Source organism: Ctenopharyngodon idella, chromosome 20 (assembly GCF_019924925.1).
Source record: "Ctenopharyngodon idella isolate HZGC_01 chromosome 20, HZGC01, whole genome shotgun sequence".
NCBI lineage: Eukaryota > Metazoa > Chordata > Actinopteri > Cypriniformes > Xenocyprididae > Ctenopharyngodon > Ctenopharyngodon idella.
The window spans coordinates 25,319,907-25,344,649 of NC_067239.1; the positions used below are offsets into that span (position 1 = coordinate 25,319,907).

Genomic DNA, 24,743 nt, shown 5'->3' on the forward strand with positions numbered 1-24,743 from the left:
CAACATGACCTCACCCCCTTTGTTGCTTGTTCTTGGGGGCAGAGTTTATGTAAATTTTGGGGTTTGTGACGTCACCAACCCAGGAAGAAGCTTGTTGTAGTCCCTATATCAGCCGGTTGTTGTAGTCCTTAAAAAGTCTTTACGTAGTCCTTTAAGAAGCAGCTAGGGCTTGTGGTTGTTTTAAAATTGACAATAATGTTTTAACTACACCATCTGATTCTAAAAACATATCTTCCATTAATGGTTATTCTAAATTAGCTGAGTATTTTGACTAAATAATGTTTTTTGCACTCTAGAAGACCATCAGAAGACCTCTAGAAGACTTGTGGTTATGATTGAAAGATTCTTGTCACAGACTTTGAAATGTGAAAGGCAGACGAGCTTGGTTTTAAGCTTCAAAGTGTAACTGTCACAAGTCAAGCTTCTGAGTGCAATAGCGATCAAAGAACTGTGTTTTTGTTTGCTACTCATAAGGGAATGCTATTGACTTATTGTTGGCAGTCCTTTCTGGCAGGATAGTTCCACTCCTGGGACACTACCCAAAATGTTATTGGGTATTTGACCACATCTTCCTCCTTCATTAAAGTCACTGCAGAGTAATCAATGAGTTTTGGCTCTGAAAACATTTGTCCTGGCTCTTTATTGTCACACACTCTTGCCTGTCAGAAGAGCATCACGCTGACAACTCAGCATGCACTCGAATCGCTTTTTAATCGGTTCATTTAAATCAGATGAACAGATTCACTAGAATGAATCACTAGAATGAATCAGACTTCACAATGTGCTACATAGGAGAAAGAACTAATTCATCTGAACTACTGTTACCCTACTGATAAATGTTGATAATTTAGTTAGTTCCTCCACTGGATAAGAGCTGAGTACTAATGTCAGTGACGTAGTCTAGTATGTGGGGGTAGGGCTGGCTGGAATAGATCAATGGAGACCTGAAAAAGGAAACCGAGAGCTATGAACATGGTTGTAAATGAGGTAGCCAGGCCTGCAGGATCTTCAAAGCGAGAGGGAGGGAATATTATGCTGCTAGTTTGAATTTTCAGCCAGTGGATCACTCAATACTCTATCTATTATAGATTAATATAGCATCTCACTACTGTACCTAACAATCTGTCCAGATGAGAAGCAGATTCAGTCCACACTGGCCTAAAATGATCATTCCTTATATCACAGAATCAGACCCCAGATTGATTCCTGCACAGTGATGGATTTTGTTCCATGTCTCAGATCATGGAGGTTTTGAAAGATGCTATTTAAAATAATTGAGCCCCTGCTGGATAATGCTTCTTTAGAATTTATTTATTTGAAGTTTAAAAAAGTGTTTGCTTCATGAAAAAAAAAAAAAAAAAAAAAAAAAAAAAAAAAAAAAAATATATATATATATATATATATATATATATATATATATAATCAAATGCGTGAGTATAAATGAGCTTAAAGTGACAGTACCAAAGGATACTGATCATAAATTAAATACCGCTTAATATTTGTCTGACAGTCCAAGTTGTTTTTTCTTTAAGGAGCTCTACATATTTAATAGAATATTTATAGCTACGGTGTGCGGAGCTGAAATAGAGCAGCACTAACTTGAAGAGCGCTGCGCAGGAATGGCATTGGCTGGCAGAGAGTGCAAATGCCAGCACGGATAAAGACTTTTCTGTGATTAGCCTCATTATTCCGACAGATTTTTCGGCTTTACGAAAAGGGCTCCTAGGCAGCCTAGTTATTCATCCAAAACCCGGACGGAACAGTCTAAGAGAGCGGAAATGTTTGCTTCAGGGGTGGGACTGTCATGGACCCGTCTTCCTTATTAGACCCCACGCGCTGTACCGTTCTCCATCCTTATAAATGTTAGATTTACATGTCAGTGATATTTGGTTATTCATGCAAATGGTTTTGGGAGCCCCTCTTTTTGTGAAGAATATCATTGTCAAACAAATCCCAAACTTTCGGCCAGTGGAATGCTTGAGGTGTGCATATGCAAAGAAAATTTAATTAACAAATTCATGCTTCTGTTTCTTCTCCAAGTGTTAATTATTAGATGAAATCCACTGCACCAAAAGCTTGAGTGAGAATAATTTCTTTTGTCTGTTTGTCAAGAACAAGATAATTAGGGAGCACCAAAAAGATGTTTTTGTGCTAATAATTTTCTTGGCTTTGATGAATAAATGATTTAAGCGCAACTCTATATTCATACTTGAACTTCTTGAAAAATTAATTTTGAGAGCCAATAGATGTTATTTTTTCTTTTTTATACATTAATGAAACCCAGCCTCTTTCAGAAAAGCCAAAAGAGCTTCTGATCAGTAATGATTAATAAAATGTAAAGCACTATACATATATGAATTTCAATGATGTGGTGGGAGGAGCGAATCAAAGGACCGGGGTGGCAGGGAATACTTTGGCACATGGCACTGGATTAACAAGGGGGGTGGAGGGGGGTGTAGAGAAGATACAGAGAGCCAGGGATTGATAGAATGCTTCATAATACCCCCCTCCCCCTCCATTGTGTCTTTCTCCCCCCCAACCTCTTCGGCTGAGAGGAAAGCGTGCCATGCTTAGATTTGAGCCATTAATATTCTGTCTCGACTCATTGTCTTTGCCTGCTGACATTTACATTTAGATTGTTTATCTGACTGTGGGGGGTGTCCGACCATTAATGAATATGCTTCTGTTGTTCCAGAAAGGCTGCAATTACCAGCTCTGCGTTAAGATAATGAAAGTAGTGAGATGTGGTAGGTGGGCATTAGCCACGGCGGAAAAAAGGCCTTGGTGTGATTGTGCTTTTTTACACACTGCAGCAAGTGATGAACTGGAGGAGCATGGAGGACTCTGTGCCGGTTTCCCTGTCATTCTGCAGTCAGATCTCTCCCGGTCTCTTGGTTCGATATAATGAGGGGTTCAGGCGTAAACACGCATGCTAGCTTGCAGCTTTCTTCGGCTGCGCTTCTCTGTAATGCAAGTTTAAGGCCTCACTGTCAACAGTTTTCTGTTTGCATTAGGGGAAAAACATCTCATTGGAAAAAGTGCAGTATTATATTATTTTAGTTATTTAAAAAAAAAAATTCTATATATTATAATTTTTATTTTAATATCATTTACACACACTCACACACACATATACATATATACATAAATAATTAAATTATAACAATATAAATTATATAAAAAATTATGTAAGCATATATATATATATATATATATATATACAAACATATTTTTAAATAATATTCAGTAATATTTTTAGTTATTTATTCTCAAATTCTAAAAAGTAAATTCTTATTTTTATATGATTTATATAAGAATGTAAAAATGTATTTATTTTAATTTAATTTATTAATTCTTAAATTAATATAATAAATGATATATAATTATTTATTCTAAAAATATTTAACCATCTAAATGTTGTTCTTATATACAATAAAAAGCATGGCATAGTAATGTCTATGGAGCCCCTAAAGTGACATTTACAGAAAGAAATAATTATTTTTCAGATTCCAAAAGTATATAATCAACATTTTTTTTTAGTTAATTGACCGTTCGCAAAGACCCGTCCCCTTTAGTTACTGTTGCTATGTCCGACAAGCCATGCCACTCTCATGCTACACATCATGTTCTCACACAGTGAAAAACAGGCCTACATCGCGGAGCAAAGAGGACACTAACAACGCGCCGACAGACAAGACAGAGCAGGTTACTTTTGATATGAAACAAAGTCTCAAATTTCAAATTTTGTCATTTTTAAAGAAATTTAAACAATAAATACTGTTTTGTGGCTCTTTAATGTGTTGACAGATTGCTGTAGCTCCTCAGTTCAAGCGGCTTGTGAACCGATCATCTCTTCCTATTAGTTCATTTATAGCATCAAATAAACATGAATTAACATCAGAAGGAATGTTTCAACCGTGGAAAGACCTCATAACAAACAATTTTTCAAGTTCAAGTCCACCGACGTTAATCTACTAACTCCCCTGACTGCTTTGTCGGACATAACAAAGGCAGATTCGGCGTTATGATTGGTTAGATCGCCTGTCAATCAAACTCCCGGCGAATGAATTATTTGAACCAAATACGTCTGAATGATTCATTAGTGAATCAGTCTGAATTTGAATTATTAACAAAACAAAATTATGAAGTAATTGCATATGACAGGAAAGGTCATGTAAGTTCTTATCCATGATTTTTTTCATACTATCTGCCTCCAAGCGCCTGTCAATCTCAGCATCTGAGGTCACACAGAGAGAGCTGAGTGCTTTGGATTCAACATGATGGAATGGGTTGAGATGTAACCATACACTGCATTGAAATACAGCTAAGGTGAGTGCTGGCCATTAGAGAGCAGGAGCGTGGTGAGAGGGTAATAGAAAGCTCTGTAGCTCAGCGTGGGTAGTGGCCTGGTCACTCTTCACACTGAAAGGCAAAAGTGCAGCCACTGACCCACCCATCAACTCTTGCCAGCCCTTATAGTAAGGCAAGCTACTTTTCAGAATGACGCACTGCAGATCAATAACACTATTTCACTCTATGCAACGCACTGCAGATCAGGCCTGAGGAACATATGGTGGGTGATCTGAATGGCCTGCTTTTAACTGTTTTTGAAAGCCTGTAGTGTGTGTACTGTGCATAGTTTGCAGATAATCTTTATGCAAAGAACACCTGGACGACACTGCATGGAATACTGTATTCCATAATGCAATGTGTGTGACAAGTGTGATGAATGATCCTGCAAGCACAGTTTTACTTTCAATCCTTTTTTCACACATTATTTGATTGGAATGGCAAAATTTTTACATTAATTGAATTAAAAAGCTAAATAATTATGTAAAAAGATTGAATGAAAAGTTATTGAGGTCATTTTACAGAAAAGTATTATAGTACTGTTTAGAACATTTATTGTACTGCATGCTATTTTTAGTGTACAGTGCAAACATGGGTTGTTGATTTGATATCAATTAGTAACCCTTTTTTTTTTTTTTTCCCACGGAAGACATAAGATGCATTTTTAAAGAATATTCTCTGTATAAAGGCTGTCAAGCTCCACAATGACCCCCCAAAAAGCACTATACTGGTGGCCAATACTACTTTTCAATGTATTATTTGCAAAACAATGATTTGGACTGATTCGCTTCTCATATTGGTCAGTTGATGCATATAGTGTGTACAGTCATATGGACCACTTTTATGATTCTTTCATGGTGTTTTTGTGTCCTTTCTGATTCATAGTCATTATATTGAAAACAGCGATCAGGATATTTTTTTCTACAAAAAATAAATAAATAAATAAATAAATCTACTTTTGTGTTCCACAAAGAAAGTTAGTTCTGTTAGTTTTGAATTTGCATAAGGGTTATTCTTATTCTTTTAGCCAGTGTTCTCTCTTTTTATATTGATTGATATTGAATTAATAGACTACATGGAATTTTTGCTCAATGTACTGTACGCCGTAAGAGAGTGTTGAGCGAATGAAACAGATCAGCACAGAGAGTCTGAATGTAAAAGTGATTTAATGAAGTCTGTTCTAATGCTTCTCTTCAGTCCACTTACACAGATTAGATTAGAGCTGTGGCCTCCACAGAAAGCCTATCTTTTCACTGTATTGTTCCAGTGCCATTTTAATTCTAAAATGGAAAGGTTTACTGTGCCAAAAGAAGATTTTCACTCTGTTTCACCACCAATTGGTATATATTTTTATCATTATTTAACACAGCCACATTTCAGTAAACCGCCCTTTGTGAAACATACCACTGACCTTGGATGCAAACACATTTAACAGATATGTTAGACTAAAAAAAGGACTTTGAAATGAAAGAAAATAGAGACAACAATGGACTGAATATTTATTTATTTATTTATTTATTTAAATAAGTACATGTTCAGCCCATGGAACATTTTATTTATTTATTTATTTAACATAAAAAAATAGCCAATAATGGACTGAACATACTTTATTTTATTTATTTAAATAAGTAACTTTTCAGCCCAGTAACATTGTATTTGTGTATGTGTGTATATATAGATTCCCTAAGAGGTGACGTGTTTTTGTAGGCTAACCCGGAAGTTAGCGGCGCACGGGTTCCCTCGATCGAAAGCCTATGCATTTTTCCCATAGACTTTTGGAAAATCGCAAAAAATAAGCTCTGTGTTTAACAAAGGGTTATGACACTTACACATTTTGTCTATCAAGATAATCTTTACAAGTTAACACAACATTTATACATTCTGAAGCCTAAATAAAGTCGTCAGATATAAAAAGCTAACAGTAGGCTATAAACGGACTACAGCACACCATGGTCGCAGATCAACGTCACCACCACCAAGCTTCCTCATACTTTATTTAAAAAACAACTTTATTTAAAAACATGCTCGCTGATTATGATCTGCGCTGTGTATGAATACTTATCCACTTTTTCATGAGAAATGCTGTCCAAATGTCTTGTTTGTCATGATGACGTCTAAAGTCCCCGCCAAAGGAAGTAGTCCCTTTTAGCAACTTGTTAGCAACCGCCGTTTTTAAGACACAATAAAGGTTTAAAAAATCACTATAACTGGTGTGTTATAGATCAAAATGTGAAAATATTTAGAGGCTTTGTTAACCACAGACCTTATTTCAGGCGATTTAGCAAAAACCCATAGACTTTAGAGCGATGGAACCGGAAGTCCTAAAATGCTGACTCGCTTCCGGGTTTTGCATACAAAAACACGTCATCTCTGAGGTACTCTATTAGGGGTGTATTCGTCCTGAACCGCCACGGTTCGGTTCATGCAGTATGACGACAAATACAGGCGATCCACACTCTAATCCAAAAGAGGGCGCGCACAGTAATAGTTTTTAGCCTAACCTATTTTAACCAGCATTAACCACCAATAATCTCAATAAGCTCTGTTTTGTTACTTTCGAAACAAAGTGCCATCTTTCAAATTCTGTCCATTTTATCACGAAATTCAAACAATAAATGCCGTTTTGAAGCTTTTTGATGTGGCGTGACAGATCGCTGTATAGGCGCCTCAGTTCAAACGGCAGCAAGTGAATGCGATCATCCCTTCCTCTTCACTACTACAGAATGAACATGAAGGTATTTTGAAAGATACAGTACAACTTAGTGTTTCAACCATGGAAAGATGTCAGTAAAACAGTTTGTAAACAATATGTCACGTAGTATTACATTTACCTCAGAAAAGCCATTCAGTGTCAACAGCTTTCGCTAAATGTATGCACTATAACCTATATATTAATTATATTTTACTTAACCTGTTAGTTAATGTAAGACCTAAATAAATCCGTCATGAAAACAAGTTATGACAGCCACTGTGTAAATGATTAAATTTCAACAACGATCTGGAGAACAAAAGTTAATGCAAAAACTGCCTTGTGTGTCATTTACATGCTTACAATACATACATTTTTTATTATTATTTGAGTGTTGATGATTATTTCTAAAAATAAATAGCAACAGAATTTAATAATTTGGGCTCTGTTGTTAATAGTAACCTTTATTATAGTAATGTGCAAGTAAGATATTTATTTGTATGTTTAACTATTTATTGAACAGAAAAAATAGTCAATAATGGACTGAACATTTATTTATATAATTATTAAACAATTTCCTAATTTTAAAAAAATTCTCTGGAGCTTAATTAACTTTACATTTGAATCTTTCTCCTAATTAAAAGTGGTTGAACCCTCCGTTCATGATTAGTGTGGCCGTGAGCGAGTTACAGTGAAGTGCTGCATGGCATGTAGGTCTGCCATCAGTCTGGCTGTATTGGCATGCCCTGCTGCCATGGCAACATACTCATACAGTACGTGCATGTAGAAGCTCCGGCATGGCTGCGCCCAGATGTTGAACTCAGTAACCCCTATTTATTCTAATCCACGCAACGGTTTTCCATGCCTCGGCCCATCTGTATCCCTGTCACATGTTAAAATGTTGCGTTGACATACATTAATCCGGCCAGGTGTTGTTTCCCCTCCCCCCTAAAAAATCCACAATGCGTAGGAATGAATAAGGAGGTCGACCGTCATTCGACCTTCCTTGACAAAATGACTCTCTTAACCTTCCCTATGTCCTTTTCCCATCTTCCTCATGCTCCTAAAGTAAAAGATAAAGGAATAAACCCAAAACTTATGGGTTGAACTTAATGAGCTGCGTAGGAATAGAGCCGCTATCCTCCTGGGAGTTTCTTCCCTACAGTGAGTTGTGGTGCTTTTGCGTTGGAAAGAGCACATTATGAAATCCTGTTGACATTGTGTTGATTTATAAGGGCATTCTCTCCATTGTTTCCCCTGTGTCCTGCAGCTAAGCACGACGTGAATGGTAACAGGACAGTGCCACCGTTCCCAGAGGGATTGCAGATGGTCTTATTCGGTAAGTGATCCGAGCTGTGAGATGTGTGTGTGTGTGTGTGTGTGTGTGTGTGTGTGTGTGTGTTTCATCGCGGCGTGGGGGTAGACGACCGGCGGTGGAAGGAAATTAGTCCCCCTCACGCACCCCCTCATCCACTCGAAGAAGTGCAAAACCAAAACTGCAAAAGGACGAGGAAAATAAAGGGGAGGGGTGTGCCGATTAATTGCAGACTGCTGATTAGGATCTCTTTAATAAATGCATTTGTTCAGCCTCACTTTTTTCATTATTTAGGCCTCAGACTGTGTAATTCATCATGGCAGACAGGAATTAAATGGCCGTTTTATCACAGGGTCTTGTATACAAATAAAATAATATTCAAAGTATGTATACGGCTTTGCAAATCACAAACCCCCCGCTGAGAGCGATGAAGGGTAACTCTTACCTTTGACTCCATGAAAATGTCCCTTTCTTCCTGCTAGACGGCACGCACAGCGCTCACCCTCATTTACTGAACATTGACGTCCCCCATGTGAAAGCATCATCTTATAGTCTTGGCGTTCGCGTGTCCCTCTGGGCCGCCGTAATTGAGCTCCAGATTCTAGATTCTCCATCATACGCCTTATGCTCACTTCTCCACAGCAGCTTGTATATCAGAGAAATCTGGTCAAGCCGACAGTTGTGTATGTTTTTTTTTTTTTCAACAATTGAATTACTTTCCACCCATGGGATGTTGTGGTAGATAACGATATACTAGTTACCCTCTCATTTATTTTTACTGTTATAGAGGGGAAAGTATTATTTGGTAATAAATGCTTACAGCGGGTGTTAGTTTTATGGTGGTAGATATGTTTTTATTGGCGCTGAGTAAATGTGTGATGGAGGACTCTTTAGTTTTATGGGATTGTAAATTCATAGCTAAAATACAGAGCTTTGAATAGGAAAAATAGGACCTGATTTAACACCAGTGGGAAGGTGCTAGAGGAGGCTCGTTCCCAGCAGAACACAAAAAAAACATACAGGAAAGACAATTTGGTGAGGGGAAAAGACAGATAAACACTAGCGTCGGTAAAATTATTTTAATGTTTTTGAAAAAAATCTTGACGAGGCTGCATTTATTTGATAAAAAATACAGTAAAAAACTTTTGAATGGTTATATACACTGCAGAATGTTAGTAGCTATATAATTTTAATGGGATAGTTTCCCCCCAAATTAAAATTCTGTCATTATTTAGTCACTCTTATGTTGTTTCAAACCTGTATGCTGTTATTTTGTCCATGTTTAGAAATGTTCTATAAAGTAGCTTTTTTCTATCAAGCTCCAAAGCAGAAAAAGCATCCTAAAAGTATTATAAAAGTAGTCCATATGACTCCATGTTCACTAAATTCCATGTCTTCTGAAGCTGTATGATAGCTTTCTTGAGGAAAAGGAAGTCATATGGACTACTTTTCTGTTCCTTTCATGGTGGTGTTTTTTGTCTCTTTTGGAGCTTTACAGCCCCATGGTCACACTGAACTTTCGTGGTATGGCAAAAGCAGCATAACAATTCTTGGGGAAGAAAAATAAGTAAATAATAGCATATAGGTTTGGAAAGATATGTGGGTAAGTAAATAGTGACAGAAAATTCCTTTTTCTTTGATCAAAAAACACATTGTATTCAGTTGATGTCTGATTAACAGCAGTCACTGTTTTGTGTTTTTGTGTTTAACATAGTGCTAGCAACCCAAAGTCATGGGTTTGATTTTCCATGAAATGCATGAAATGTATGTGTACACTCAAAAAAATTAATTGTTGGATTTATTTAAAAAAGCAGCATCAAGTTGTTCCGTACAGTAAATTGTACAAATAACAATTTAGTTGTATGAACAAAAGAAATTCAAGTAAAGCTGAGAACATTTCTTGAGTAAATACAAATCATTTGAATTTGTCACTCTTCTGCATAATAGTAACCACAAAATTCAAAAACATTACAGAAACTCCTCTAAATGTCCGACATAACTGAACATTAAACACTAACATAAACTAACAACATATTTCCCTTTACTGAAAAACATAAAACAGTCCCTTGCAAAGCATGCTGGGAACTGCCCAGTTAGTTATGTCAACATTAATTTGTGTGTTTCACTCAGCAATGTTAAGTTGACTGAACAAACACTTATTAAGTAAAGCTGACAATACTCATTTTTATTTGAAACAACTCAGTTAAATTAAGTTTGTGTATTTACATGAGTTTTTTAAGTGATGTGAACAAGGATGGTTTGAGTGAAACTAACAACAGTGAAAGTTCATTTTTTTGAGTACTTTTGTAAATGTATACCTTGAGTGCAATTTAAAGGTGTCCATCAAATGCATAAATGTTCTCAGAGTCTTTTTCATTTCTAGCAATAATAGAAATTTGATGTTTTATGGTCTCAGTTATGGATCAGTTATTGTCTATGGCTATTAGGCTATATATTCTTTTATGTTTTTAACACAGGTATGGGCTGTTTCTGGGGAGCGGAGAGGAAGTTCTGGATGCAAAAGGGGGTCTATTCCACTCAAGTGGGCTACTCTGGCGGTTACACCCCAAACCCTACCTATGAGGAGGTGTGCACAGGTACGTCTCTAAACCACCTTCAACTTTAACAAAATTGCAACCGTATGTGTTGCGGTGAAACTATGGGTAACTGAGTACCGTTTTCAAGCTGTCAGTCACTTATTGTCTGTGGAGATCCAGCCACATAAAGAATGTGCACACAATTTGAGTATCACGAATTATACATGAACTGTATTGGTGTTGACTGAGTTGAAATGACTGTAAAATGTCCATATAAATACCTTGAGATTACATCAACCATGGTCTAGGCGGTTGCACCATATATTTGAATTTCACGTCAGAATTTAATTTCATTCTGTACCAGAAACAGTGGTTGATATGGCAGTGCCAGACAATGGTAGATAGAAAGCAAACTGGGATGCTTGAGAAATATCAAATACTGAAGAAGGAATTAGAAAGAATGAGGCAAGTTAAAGCCAGGGTAAATCCAATAGTGATAGGATTCTCTTGGGACATTGACACTAAAGCTGGGAGAAAACGAGACTTAACAGCAAAAGCAGCAGAGATCTCCACCCAGATGAGACCAATTACAAGCATCCCAAAAAGATATCTATCTATCTGTCTATCTATCTGTCTATCTATCTATCTATCTATCTATCTATCTATCTATCTTCTAATGAGAAATGCACTAATTGGAGAGCAGAAATCAAAATTCTGTACAGAATTCATACAGTAATTAGTCTTTTTCTTTTTTGTAACATCTGCAGGCATCCAGATGGCATTTATATATGCTTATGCTTAAAATGATAACACTTGCTCATATAGCAATAATACAGTAGCTGACTAATATACCAATACAAAACAACATATACTGTCGAGCTTTACCCATCCAAAAATCACCATGAAGCTTCTGTTTGAATGCAGTAATCAAGATGGATGTTTTTTTAACATGGCTGGATTTGCCTTAGCTGTGGCAGCTATTGGCCTATCATCATTATTATTATTATTATTATTATTATTTATGTCCGAGCCTTCCCCTTCCTTATCCTGTAGGATTTGTGATTTAGAATATTAGGCTTTTCCTTCAAAAAAACAAGGCGGGGAAACAGAATAGGAATGCAGAGTGGCCAGAACATATATACTGCTGTTCAAGTGTTTTTCTTTTTTCTTTTTTTTTTTTTTTGAAAGAAATAAATACACTCAGTCACTCAGCAAGGATGCATTAAATTGTCAAAAGTGACAGTAAAAGGACTTCTATATTGTTACAAAAAAAATCTATTTCAAATAAATGCTGTAGTTTTAAATGTACTATTCTTCAAAGAACCCTAAAAAAATGCATCACAGTTTCCACAAAAATATTAAGCAGCACAACTGTGATAATAATAAACTGTGATAATATCTGATAATAATAAGAAATGATTTTTGAGCATGAAGTCAGCATATTAGAAGACACTGAAAATTCAGCTATGCCATCGCAGGAATTATTTTAAAATATATTACATTAGAAAATAGTTATATTACAATTGTAATAATATTTCACAATTTTAGTTTTTTTTTTTTTTTTACTTTTAAACAGTAAAAAGCACAAATTATTTAAATATACACACAAGATTGCTACCATTTTTTGTTACTTTGCTATTATTTTCCAAAAAAAAAATGCACAATTTTTTGTTTTTGAAGAATAAATTGAATAAAACTAATTCTACATTCTGAGTCCTGACGTGTTTAGCAGAAGTTTTTCTCAGCTCAAACTTACTCTCTTAGTTTTCCTCAGCCTAGAAAAGCCTGACAGGCCTGGGCTTTGATCTCCGGAGCTTTCCCTGTGTGCTGCTTTAGTGCAGTTCAGTCACAGAGATTTCCTATCGAGTGAATTTGCTTTAATGGTCTCTCACAGAGTATGCGTAGCCATTCCTTACTATGAAGTTTAGACAACATAAACACAAACATGCATCTCACTGCAGGGCATTTATATTTAAATTCCCTCTTTTTCTTAGAAACTGTACATTTTTAGAATCAATGATGTTGTACAGCCGGGTGTGATGATTCAGCAGGTGGTCCATCACTACAAGCAGAACTGGTATATACGGCGTGGGGTGCTGAAAACTCAGGGGGAGCTGTCCATTGGTTGGTGCTGAAATGAATGCTGGTGCTGAAATGGTTGGCAACACTCTGTGCTCCTCTACAGGGTTTAAATGCTGACATCCTTTTGAAACAAGTAACAGGATTTTAGAAGAAATGGGAAGATAAGGCTTGTGTTTATGTTGTGCTCTTGCAAATGCATAGCTTAATTTCTTTCAAAAAGATCTTTTTCGAGACCTAGTGAGCTACCTGACTGCCTAAATAGGCAGCTACCTTCTAAAGCAGCATCTTAACTAAAATGAAACCTCATAAGTGATTAAATGCACTATACATATAGGCAGAAACTCAAAGCACCATACAAATAGGGCTCAGAATAATAGTCTAGTAGGAATTTATACTTTTTATTATTGAATGAATTATATGTATATCTCTAGTCCTTTTGCTTTATCCACCATCTTGGGAGAATTTTTTACAGAGCTTGTCACAGTGCATTCTGGGATTTTTTTTCAGTGCATTCGGGAGTCTGCCTTGATGTCTTAAAATATGGCAGCCTACTAGGTTTTGTAGCAGAGCGATAGAATCATACACAGGATTTAACTTATGCATCTGAGGGGGAGGGGATGTGCTATGATCCTTAAATGCTCTCTCGCTTTGTCTTCGCACTCATTCGCTCTCTCTCTCTTTCTGTGTTAATCTCAGTCCTGTCTGCACAAGAGCTTGTGTCAACAGGGGATTAAAGGGTACAGACATGTCCGCCAAGCAGAAACATGCACTAAAGATAAAGCCACCAACGCAAACAATCATAGAAAATAGATTCTTATGGGTCATTCTACAAAATGGCTCATATTTGCGTCCTTCACATAAATAACTCTATAGTGGATGTCAGCTTTTACTGCATTGATATAGACATTTTTATTAATATAACAATATATATATATATATATATATATATATAGAAAATATATACATTTGGGCTTGGGAAGATCGTTTGTAATGTTTTGGAAAAAAGGCTACATTTATTTGATAAAAAAATACAGTAAAAACAGTAATATTGCAAACTATTATTTTAATTTAAAAAAATTGTAAAAATAAAAAATATTTAAAAATATATTTTAAAATGTAATTTATTCCTGTGATGTCAAAGCTGAATTTTCAGCAGCCATTTCTCCAGTTTTCAGTGTCACATGATCCTGCAGAAATTATTCTAATATGCTGATTTGAAGCTCAAGAGACTATAATTATTATCAATGGTTTTTCAGTGCTTTTTTATTCTTTTCAGAATTTTTTGAATAGAAAGTTCAGAAGAACAGCATTTATTTGAAATATAAATCTTTTGTTACATTATAAATGTCTTTACTATCACTTTTGACTTTTATACACCTATTTTCTTTTTCTAAAAGACTTGAAGCTGTGCGTCAACTCGTTATATTTGAAGACATAATTATATCCTAATATATAATAAATATATTAATTTAGCTCGAGTTGGAACAGTGCAATATATAATCAGTTAAACAAATGATTTGTCTAATAGATTACAAAAAATACTTTACAAAAAATTCACCTTATAAACTGGAAAAGGCACCCGTTTCATAGAATGACCCTTAAAACTGAAGCAGCCCATAGTCTCTCTTTTCAACCATTTTGCGAGGCAGAATCAGAGCTGCACAAAGAAAGATCAGGAGAGGATGGTGTGCTTGTGCCTTTGCAGTATCACACATAACCATTATCTCTGAATTTCAGTGGATTGTAGTTTTCACTGCTCCCACTTGTATTGATAGTCTGTAAAAGGCACTTCCCTTGACACCTACTTGCATCACAGCTGTACCTTTGCTTAGAATGTATGCTGGTCTCAAGCTGCAGCAAATATGGCCGCCTGTGGTTGACCTTCACCGTGTCTAGAACGGCACAGCCTGGTGAGGGGGTGGGTGAGGGGATTACACCAAAAAAATGGGGGTTGAGAAAAAGGATTTGAGCTGGGAGATGGGAAGAAAAAGAGGCGAGATGCTTCAAAGAGGAAATGAAGAAGGGAAGAAAGCCGAGCAGAGGGAGAGGAATAGAAATCGAGAGGGAGGGATGAATGTAAAGAGAGGAGTGGGAAGTGTAGGAACAGGTTCAATGGGTTCATTACTCTTCCATAAGCCAACATGCATAACGCAGTTGGAGGATAATGCTGCTGGCTCTTATGCTTCCATTAGAACACCATTGTCTTATCGCTGCATGTATGAACATTTGCATAACATACTATGAAAAGGTTACAATGAGTGCAGAAATTGTACGTTTTATGCTTTCTTTTGCTGTGGCAGTGATATTATACTGCTCATGTGTATTTCTATATCTAAAAAAAGATTATAGATAGATGGCCAGAGAAGATGCAACAGCAGTATCCAAATTAACAAGTGCCAAATGCAAGTACTGTCAAATTTGCTAAAAGGTTGGCTGGTCATTTCATAGGGAATTTCATGGTTTATATTAAATTGTGACAATGATCATTTGACCTTGACACACGTAATTCAAAGACATAGAAACTCGGTAACACTTGACTTAAAGCTTTTATGTATAATGCATTATAAAGATATGCATTATAAGAGATATGCATTATAAAGAATGTACATTATAATGCATTATATCTTTTGCTATCCTCACTTACATAAATGAACTATAGTGTCCTGCACCCACTAGTAAAAATATAGCAAAAATATAAAAAATGTCTGAAATTTTTTTGGTTTGACTGTGTGTGTATATATATATATATATATATAACAACTAATATTTTTGTTATTTTATTTCATCTTCATTTCAATTTACAGAAATGTTTTAGTTTTAGTTAACAATAATAATCCTGGTGTGAGCTAATCCATGGCATTATTTTTTGAAGTTTATGTAGTTCACAGACAACAAAAGTGTTTTAATACCTTTCAACTTGGTCCTATGTTTAATTTAGGGTATATGCAGGGCCATCATCAGAGAGGGACAACTGGGAACATTGCAATGAGCCGGCCTGCTAAATGCATTTTTACAATGCTGAATGTATGGGCGTGAATTGATGCGAGGGCCCTGAGTGTACGGGCAATGGCACGGCTTTGGTTTTCCATATCTCAGCACTGATAATGTTACTACCCCGCTGTCGTCTTGCCTGGTAATGAAAATAACCCCACAGGTTAGTCCTTTATTACTTTTTTAATATCAAAGCAATATAGATTTACTGGAGATAACGTAGAGGAAGGCCCCCCATAAGACTGAAGCAGAGATTATTAAGCAGACTTCTTTGGTAATAAATTAATGATGGGAGATATGGAATTAGGACCTCTTTTTTTTCTTTTCAGTTTTGGGGTTCTAGTCACAGCTGTTTTATGTTCCCTGATTAATTTGTAACATGCAGCTCATAGTCCGAATATATATTATAGACATAGTCATAAAAGTAGCTAGACAATATTATAAATTCTGTTTTTGAAAGTGTATTCATGCACTGAAATTAATGTAAACACACAGACACACACATGGAAAAACCACATTTCATTTATGTAAATGAATCGGTCGGTTTATGTTTTTGAAGGACTTCTCATGTTCAGCAAGAAAACAGCATATTGAAAACAGTTGCCTAATTTTTTAGTGGAAACCAAATTACTTATTTTTCAGGATTCTTTGATGAATAGAAAGTTCAAAAGAACAGCATTTATTTGAAATAGATTTTTTAACAATGGAAGAAGTCTTCACTGTCACTTGTCTTTGCAGAATAAAAATAACAGTTTGTTAAAAAAAATACATCTTACTGACCCCAAACTGAGCCATATATATATATATATATATATATATATATATAGAACCTGAATATTCAGAATATATATTCAGAACCTGAATCTTATTTACTGATGCCTCACAATCCACTTAAAGCACTAAATGTGCTAAAATAGTGCTGAACTGTATTCATATCAAATCATTGTAATCACAACCCAACACTTAGAACCCATCTGCAAGATGGGGAATTGTGCCATGCAAATTGTGTTTCATACAGATTTTGTATTTGTGTTTTTGAGCCATTGCCTTTAGCATAACAATGCAGACAGTGAGTGGAAATAAATGCTATCAGCTGGTGCAGTGAATTCCCCCCATTGTGTTTTTACCTGATTGCATTTGAAAGTAGTTGTCTTAATACTTTGATTAAACTTCAATGGCTTCTGTAGCCTACAATAAGACCAGGAAAAAAAACCTTGCAGTTTTGCTCTGTGCTTGTTGTTTTAAAGACGTTGGAAAAGAAAAGACATCAGCAATTCTCACTTTCCTCTCTGACCCACTTCTTGTATTCCTTTTCGATTGCTACTAATGGCTGTGCTGTTGTTAAAATCCAGCCTTAAAGAGAGCATAATCATCAGGTTGAGTACGTAATGTATTGTGCTTGTGTTTCTTTGATGCTCCTCTATGCTAGGGCTGGACGATTAATCGAAAAGTAATCGAAACCGAAATTCAGAAATTCAAAAAAAAAAAAAAAAAAAACAGAAACAAAATAATCATTAATCATTCATTAACTGTAATCGAGGTAAAATGTTCAATTAATCGATGTTTTGATTTTAGGCCATAATCGTCCAGCCCTACTCTATGCTTCTCCTCCATGCTTGCTAACCCGCAATGAGTCATTTCAAAGTAATTTCTTGTTTTTACGAGTCGTCCTAGAGGAAGCTCTCCTTCTCTTAGACATTTTTCATGGGTTCCTCCTTCAGGTTTCATTTCTTATTGAAAAGCACCCAGCTGATGCTATGAGCACAGGTAGATCGACTGCCCTTGTACTTTTATGAGAGGGTCAAAAGACACATAAAGTTAATCAATATGGAGGACTGACCCTACCGCTGGAGACGTGACCAGTCAAGCCAAGATCAGTGACCTTCGATGACCTCACTAGAATGGGACCCCGAGCCACGTCTGTTTAACCCGAGGGGGTGTGGGTGTGTGTGTGTGTGTGTGTGCGACTCTTTGGCAATGATGTTTACACAGTCACCTCTGGTCTTCTTCCTCATGCAGGTAAAACAGGACACGCAGAGGTGGTTCGCGTGGTCTATGAGCCTGAGAAAATCAACTTTGCACAGTTGCTCAAGGTATTCTGGGAAAACCATGATCCCACACAAGGTAACATTTCATTCTGTCACAGAAAGATATCTTAAAGGGATAGTTTGCTTTTCAAAAATTAATAATGGGAGATATGGAATTAGGACCTCGGGTTTTTTCTTTTTTTTTCAGTTTTGGGGTTCTAGTCACAGCTGTTTCATGTTCCCTGATTCAATTATGTTTCAAGTCGGCAATAGGTCTGGGGGGAATTTTTTTCTGGGAAAAATTGGTCTTTTTTGATACTTTATTTTGTTATTTCGGGAGCTCAAAAGCCTCTGTCTATATTCACTTTTATTCAATGGAAAAGAGCAGCCAAGACATGGGTTTCCTTTTGTGTTCCACAGAAGAAAAAAAAGTCATACAGGGTTTGAACAACATTGGACCTGTCCCAAATGAACCCTAAGCTCTCGCGATCTTCCACAGAGTACACGTAACACTGCTTTGCGGCCGCATGTCGGCCAAAAAACCAAAAAACTAAGCACAAAAAAACATTAAAAATCTGTAAAAAGAGCAGCTTTTTAACTTAATACAGTCCAGTAATAAGTGAGGAAATAAGTTCCAGTAGCGTAAGATGTACGAGAGACCCATCATGAAATAAGAGAGGCAACAGTTTGAGTGGCTGCAATCATGACCAGAAGATTCAGATTGGAGATTAAAGTGTCTCGGCCATTCAATCACATTCAGACTCATCGAGATGGCCTGTATAATGTCCTGATTGTTTCTGTGGCGATGACTAACACTCGTCTCATTCTTATATTATATATGTTCTCACTGAAATCATGGTTTTGCTTAACTTGAACCTCTGTTTTAAAGAACATAAAAATCTTGCTAAAAAAAACTTAAAGAAGCACTAATTTAAAAAAATAGGTTTACAGCTATGATAGACTCCAGTCATAGTCACAGTATGGTTTCTTCAGCATAGTTAATGCCCTCTTCCCATCCAACAAAAAAATCTGTTCAGGACACAGCTGTAGAATCAGCTATAAATCTATGAAGTCATATCTGGATCAAGAACAGATAGAACAGAGCTTTAATTAAAAACTGCACTCTTCCCAAGATTTCATATCTGGTTGATTGGGAGTTTGTTTCTCAAGAGACTAAAGTACTAATAGATGCTAAATTTGGACCCACAGAAGATGTACTGAGTGACTGCACTGCATGATTACATCAGGGTTACATGACTTACTTTAATTCTCAGGTGTCTACATTTAACATAAAGGAGTAGTTCACCCAAAAATGAACATTTACATTTGTAAACACAACTTACAATGTACATTTGTGTTGTGAACAGATCCTCAGTCCCCTTGCTTTTAGCACTGACATATCGCTGCCTTTTCTTTGATAGGAATGCGCCAGGGCAATGATGTTGGAACAACCTATCGATCATCCATCTATGCATACACACAGGAACAACTCACACAGGCATTGAGCTCCAAGGACGAATATCAGAAGGTATCCCTTTACCACCTTTTCCTATTGCTCCCTTCCCTAAATGAAGACCCATAACAACCCTTGGGTGATCTTTATGGTAACACAACAGGTTGTGGATGGTTCTCAACTAGTTTGGCTTGGACAAGCGCCAAAATTGTCCTTGAAAATATTAGTGTTTATCTATTTTGAAAATATTATTGACAGTATTGTTTTTTGGATCTCAGCACTCTTCAATTGTATACAATACTAATTATATTTTTAATATTATATATTATAATAAATATATAATATATATAATTACTGCAAATATTAATAGCATTTATATATATATATTACTTATTAATTTTATTTTTTATTGATTTTTTTTAATATTACATATATTTGTTAAAAATAGAATACATTTTAATATATAATTTTAAAGTGTAAGGTGTGAAAAAAACATAATGAAGATATAATTAATTTAATAATTTTTATTAAGTGTTAACAATGAGATTGTGTTTTTTTTATAATCAATTAACACTGCTTTTGTCATGTTATACAAGATGGACAAAATTTGTCACTAAAAAAGTCATTCAGTTTAACCAAAATTTCAGTTTTACCGAATGACACTTTTGGTTATACCGAATGATGATATTTTCAAACAATGCTAATCTGATATCTAGCTAGCTAGTTAGCAAAAGGACAATCAAACATTTTATATTTAGTACAAGTTTTTAAAATATTACAACATTTTCCATGTTTTATAGCGGTTGTACCGAATTACCTGATGTTTCGGGATGTGCGTATGAACAAGAAAACATGAAAACACAAATTTTTCAAATAGTTAAACAAGAGTTAGGTAATTTGCTTCACGACCATGTGGTCCTTTGCAGGTGTCTGAATGATGTCACATCCTGTCACACTGACCGCATGACTTGATCCAAAATGGCTCCTTTATATTGGTTACTCTGAATGACATCAATGAAATTCATTTTGCCAGATATTCTTTCTCATAACAAAGCAACGACTTCTACATCATTTTAATACCATTTTGCACTATGTTGATATATGATGTTATAAAATCATGCCAGAATAAAAAATATATACATTTATTACATTTTAAGATATTTTAATCACAAATGAAATGGCTGTATTGGCCTTTGGACGGTTAAACCGAATGACCTTTTGACACTTCAAAATCTTTAAAATACCTTTATATGTAGCAAAATATAATTAAGACCTTTTGGATTCGATAAAAGAGATCTAGTTGTACTACCTTACAAACTTTGGATGTCATATCTTTGTTTTTTATTATTATTAAGGCCTTTGGACAAAAAAATTACCCATCATGTCATTGACCCATATATATATTTTTTTTAATTAAATATTTTATTATTATTATGACTTTTTGTTGTTGTTGTTGCTGATGAGTATTGGAATTTTAATATGTGATAGTGTTAATTTCTTCACTTTCATGTGGCATTTTAAGGCAACGGGCTTAGTATTGTATTTTCCTACTGTTCACGGCTCTATCAGAACAGACCTGCAACCCAGGTCTGGAGATCCACTGCTATAGAAAACAAAAGCTGCTTGTATCAATGGTACTCTCATCTAATGGAATGTTAACATCCCTGGTCCCCAAGCGGATGGTAAGGAGGGACAGGTGTTGAGGATTACATCCCTCAATGGTTCTTGCTCTGTTTGATAACCTGTGAATCCATAGCAGATGAAACAGGTTTTCTGCAAAGCAGGGAAATATAATCTTAAACATGAAATAGTAATTCTCTTTGTCTTGTAGACAGCTTGGAGAAGGGAGACTTCAAATCCGTGCATGAGGAGGTTCAAAGCCTTTCGGTGTTGAGTGTGAATGCTGCCATCTGCATTATGCATTTATTTTTCTCTAATTGCAGAACGGCTCTGTTGTTGAGCCGAAAATTGAGGTTTCTTGGTCTCGGTGGTGCAATGCATTACAAACCTGCATGTGGTTCACGCTAACAACCCCACCCTTTTCCGTCGAAGCGAAGCCTGTTGGAACAATAGAAGCAGAGGAACTGACTGTGGTTCTTGCAGGCTCTAATCTTCCCTACCGTACCCCTGTAGTCTCGTTTTCTTCCTTCAAAACCCTTCTCCCTCCCCCTTCCCCTTGTGTATGATCACACTTCGTTTTTTGGGCTGTTTTCCTTCTCATTCCCTCAGATCAGCTCACTGTCTGAAATGAAATTAGCAGCGAGCCAGTATTCAAGCTCGAACACATTACGGACGGTGTCATGTTAGACACATTTGACTATTGATGATATAACCTTGACTGTCTCATCATCCCAGTGTCGTCTCTTGCTCTCTTCACGCATCACATCAAATCTCAGCTGCCTTTGTGCTGATACCAAAGGTTTCTGCAGTCTCTCTTTTCTACATCAAAAGAGCCCAAATGAACAGCACAGTCACTCTTCACTCTTGCTGAGCGCTCCATTTTGAACAAATTCTGAACATGATATCCAATATCTTTTCCTGTGATATGGTACATTTTGTATCTCAGCAACTTCTTCTTGAGGAAGGATGGATCTCACTGGACACTGATGCCCACAGACATGCTCACATATGAACGAGTCCTCACTGTTCACAATCAAAATGCTTATTTTAAAGGTATATTAAGAAGTTTTCTTACTGAACTGAGACACTGATGACGATTGAATGATTTGGAGATCATCAACCAGGACACACATAAATTATATATACATATACATATATATATACATACACTATATACAGTATGTACAGTATGTATATATATATATATATATATATATATATATAAAAATATATAATCTAAATTGCTAGTAAATTTCACAAATAATTAAAAAGAAATGGCAAATAACATGTAGAAATACTGAAATATTTTCTTGTAAAGCATTACTGTAATGTTTAATTTGCAATGATTTATTTGTTTTAATAACTAAAATATATATATATATATATATTGTTGGGATTTAATGGATTCAAAGATAGATTGCACAAAAGTTTCATCAAAAGCAAGTCTTTGGGAACAACTAGAAACTATTTGGAAGTCAATAACAACAGAGACTGTGGAAAAGTACATGAAAACAATACCAGCAAGAATGCAAACTATTATCAAGGCCAAAGGAGGCCATAAAATATAAAAATATTTTTTTATTATATATATATATATATATATATATTTTTTTTTTTTTTTTGGCTATTATGTGTGAATAAAGACTATTTAGTCATTTCAGTTTGTTATTTGCCTTATAAATGACAATAAATTTGCTATATGTATATATACACACACACACATATACACACATATATTACACATTTTATATATACATTTTTATGTAATAAAATATATTTTAAATATACAGTTTATATATATTGCTTTTGCTGAGATGCCAAATCACAGGAGAAGATGCTGGATATTCAGCACTCGCTCAAAATTGAGCGCATATGGCATGAGTGAAGAGTGAGTGTTTCTTTTGATGTGTATTTTTATTTTATTTTAAAGTTTTTATTGAAAAATGGCTCAACATCAGACCAAGATTACTGTTGAGTCCTACCCACTGAAGTGTCCGAATGAAGGAAACGTCTCTCTTTTCTAACACACACAGTCATTCTTACAGACAGCGGCTGTAGTATTGGGACCCTGGGGATGAGTAAAGGGGACGCAGGCCTCCGAGTGGGAAAAGCATATGGGTGTGATTTGTTTTTTCATGGAGCGCTGGCTCCAGCGGATGATGACTCCCAGTGGCCTGCACCATTGGCATCTGACTTTCTGTTCAGTTTCCTACTTCTTTCTTTATTTATTATATCTTTTCATGTGACAACACTGAAGAAATGACACTTTTCTACAATGTAAAGTAGTGAGTGTACAGCTTGTATGACAGTGTAAATTTGCTGTCCCCTCAAAATAACTCAACACACAGCCATTAATGTCTAAACCGCTGGTGAGTACAAAAGTTCCAACAAAAGTGAGTACACCCCTAAGTGAAAATGTCCAAATTGGGCCCAAAGTGTCAATATTTTGTGTGGCCACCATTATTTTCCAGCACTGCCTTCACCTTCTTGGGCATGGAGTTCACCAGAGCTTCACAGGTTGCCACTGGAGTCCTCTTCCACTCCACCATGACGACATCACGGAGCTGGTGGATGTTAGAGACCTTCCGCTCCTCCACCTTCCGTTTGAGGATGCCCCACAGATGCTCAATAGGGTTTAGGTACCCTCAGCTTCTTTAGCAAGGCAGTGGTCATCTTGGAGGTGTGTTTGGGGTCGTTATTATGTTGGAATACTGCCCTGTGGCCCAGTCTCCGAAGGGAGGGGATCATGCTCTGCTTCAGTATGTCACAGTACATGTTGGCATTCATGGTTCCCTCAATGAACTGTAGCTCCCCAGTGCCAGCAGCACTCATGCAGCCCCAGACCATGACACTCCCACCACCATGCTTGACTGTAGGCAAGACACACTTGTCTTTGTACTCCTCACCTGGTTGCCGCCACACACGCTTGACACCATCTGAACCAAATAAGTTTATCTTGGTCTCATCAGACCACAGGACATGGTTCCAGTAATCCATGTCCTTAGTCTGCTTGTCTTCAGCAAACTGTTTGCGGGCTTTCTTGTGCATCATCTTTAGAAGAGGCTTCCTTCTGGGACGATAGCCATGCAGACCAATTTGATGCAGTGTGCGGCGTGTGGTCTGAGCACTGACAGGCTGACCCCCCACCCCTTCAACCTCTGCAGCAATGCTGGCGCTGAGCACGTGCACTCAACTTCTTTGGTCGACCATGGCGAGGCCTGTTCTGAGTGGAACCTGTCCTGTTAAACCACTGTATGGTCTTGGCTACTATGCTGCAGCTCAGTTTCAGGGTCTTGGCAATCTTCTTATAGCCTACGCCATCTTTATGTAGAGCAACAATTCTTTTTCAGATCCTCAGAGAGTTCTTTGCCATGAGGTGCCATGTTGAACTTCCAGTGACCAGTATGAGAGAGAGTGAGAGCGATAACACCAAATTTAACACACCTGCTCCCCATTCACACCTATGACCTTGTAACACTAACGAGTCACATGACACCGGGGAGAGAAAATGGCTAATTGGGCCCAATTTGGACATTTTTACTTAGGGGTGTACTCACTTTTGTGGCCAGCGGTTTAGACATTAATGGCTGTGTGTTGAGTTATTTTGAGGGGACAGCAAATTTACACTGTTATTCAAGCTGTACACTCACTACTTTACATTGTAGCAAAGTGTCATTTC

General features: G+C 36.4%; 1 protein-coding gene across 2 annotated transcripts in view; it reads left to right on the forward strand.

Annotated features, from left to right (window-relative positions):
• The window catches only part of msraa (methionine sulfoxide reductase Aa), a 76,946-nt gene that overhangs the window by 33,274 nt on the left and 18,929 nt on the right, over positions 1 to 24,743 (forward strand). For both annotated transcript variants that reach the window (XM_051875459.1, XM_051875460.1), the window contains exons 2-5: positions 8,310 to 8,378; positions 10,832 to 10,951; positions 17,984 to 18,088; positions 19,413 to 19,519. In XM_051875459.1, the coding sequence (XP_051731419.1) occupies positions 8,310 to 8,378; positions 10,832 to 10,951; positions 17,984 to 18,088; positions 19,413 to 19,519 (401 nt within the window). The remainder of the gene's footprint in view (positions 1 to 8,309; positions 8,379 to 10,831; positions 10,952 to 17,983; positions 18,089 to 19,412; positions 19,520 to 24,743) is intronic.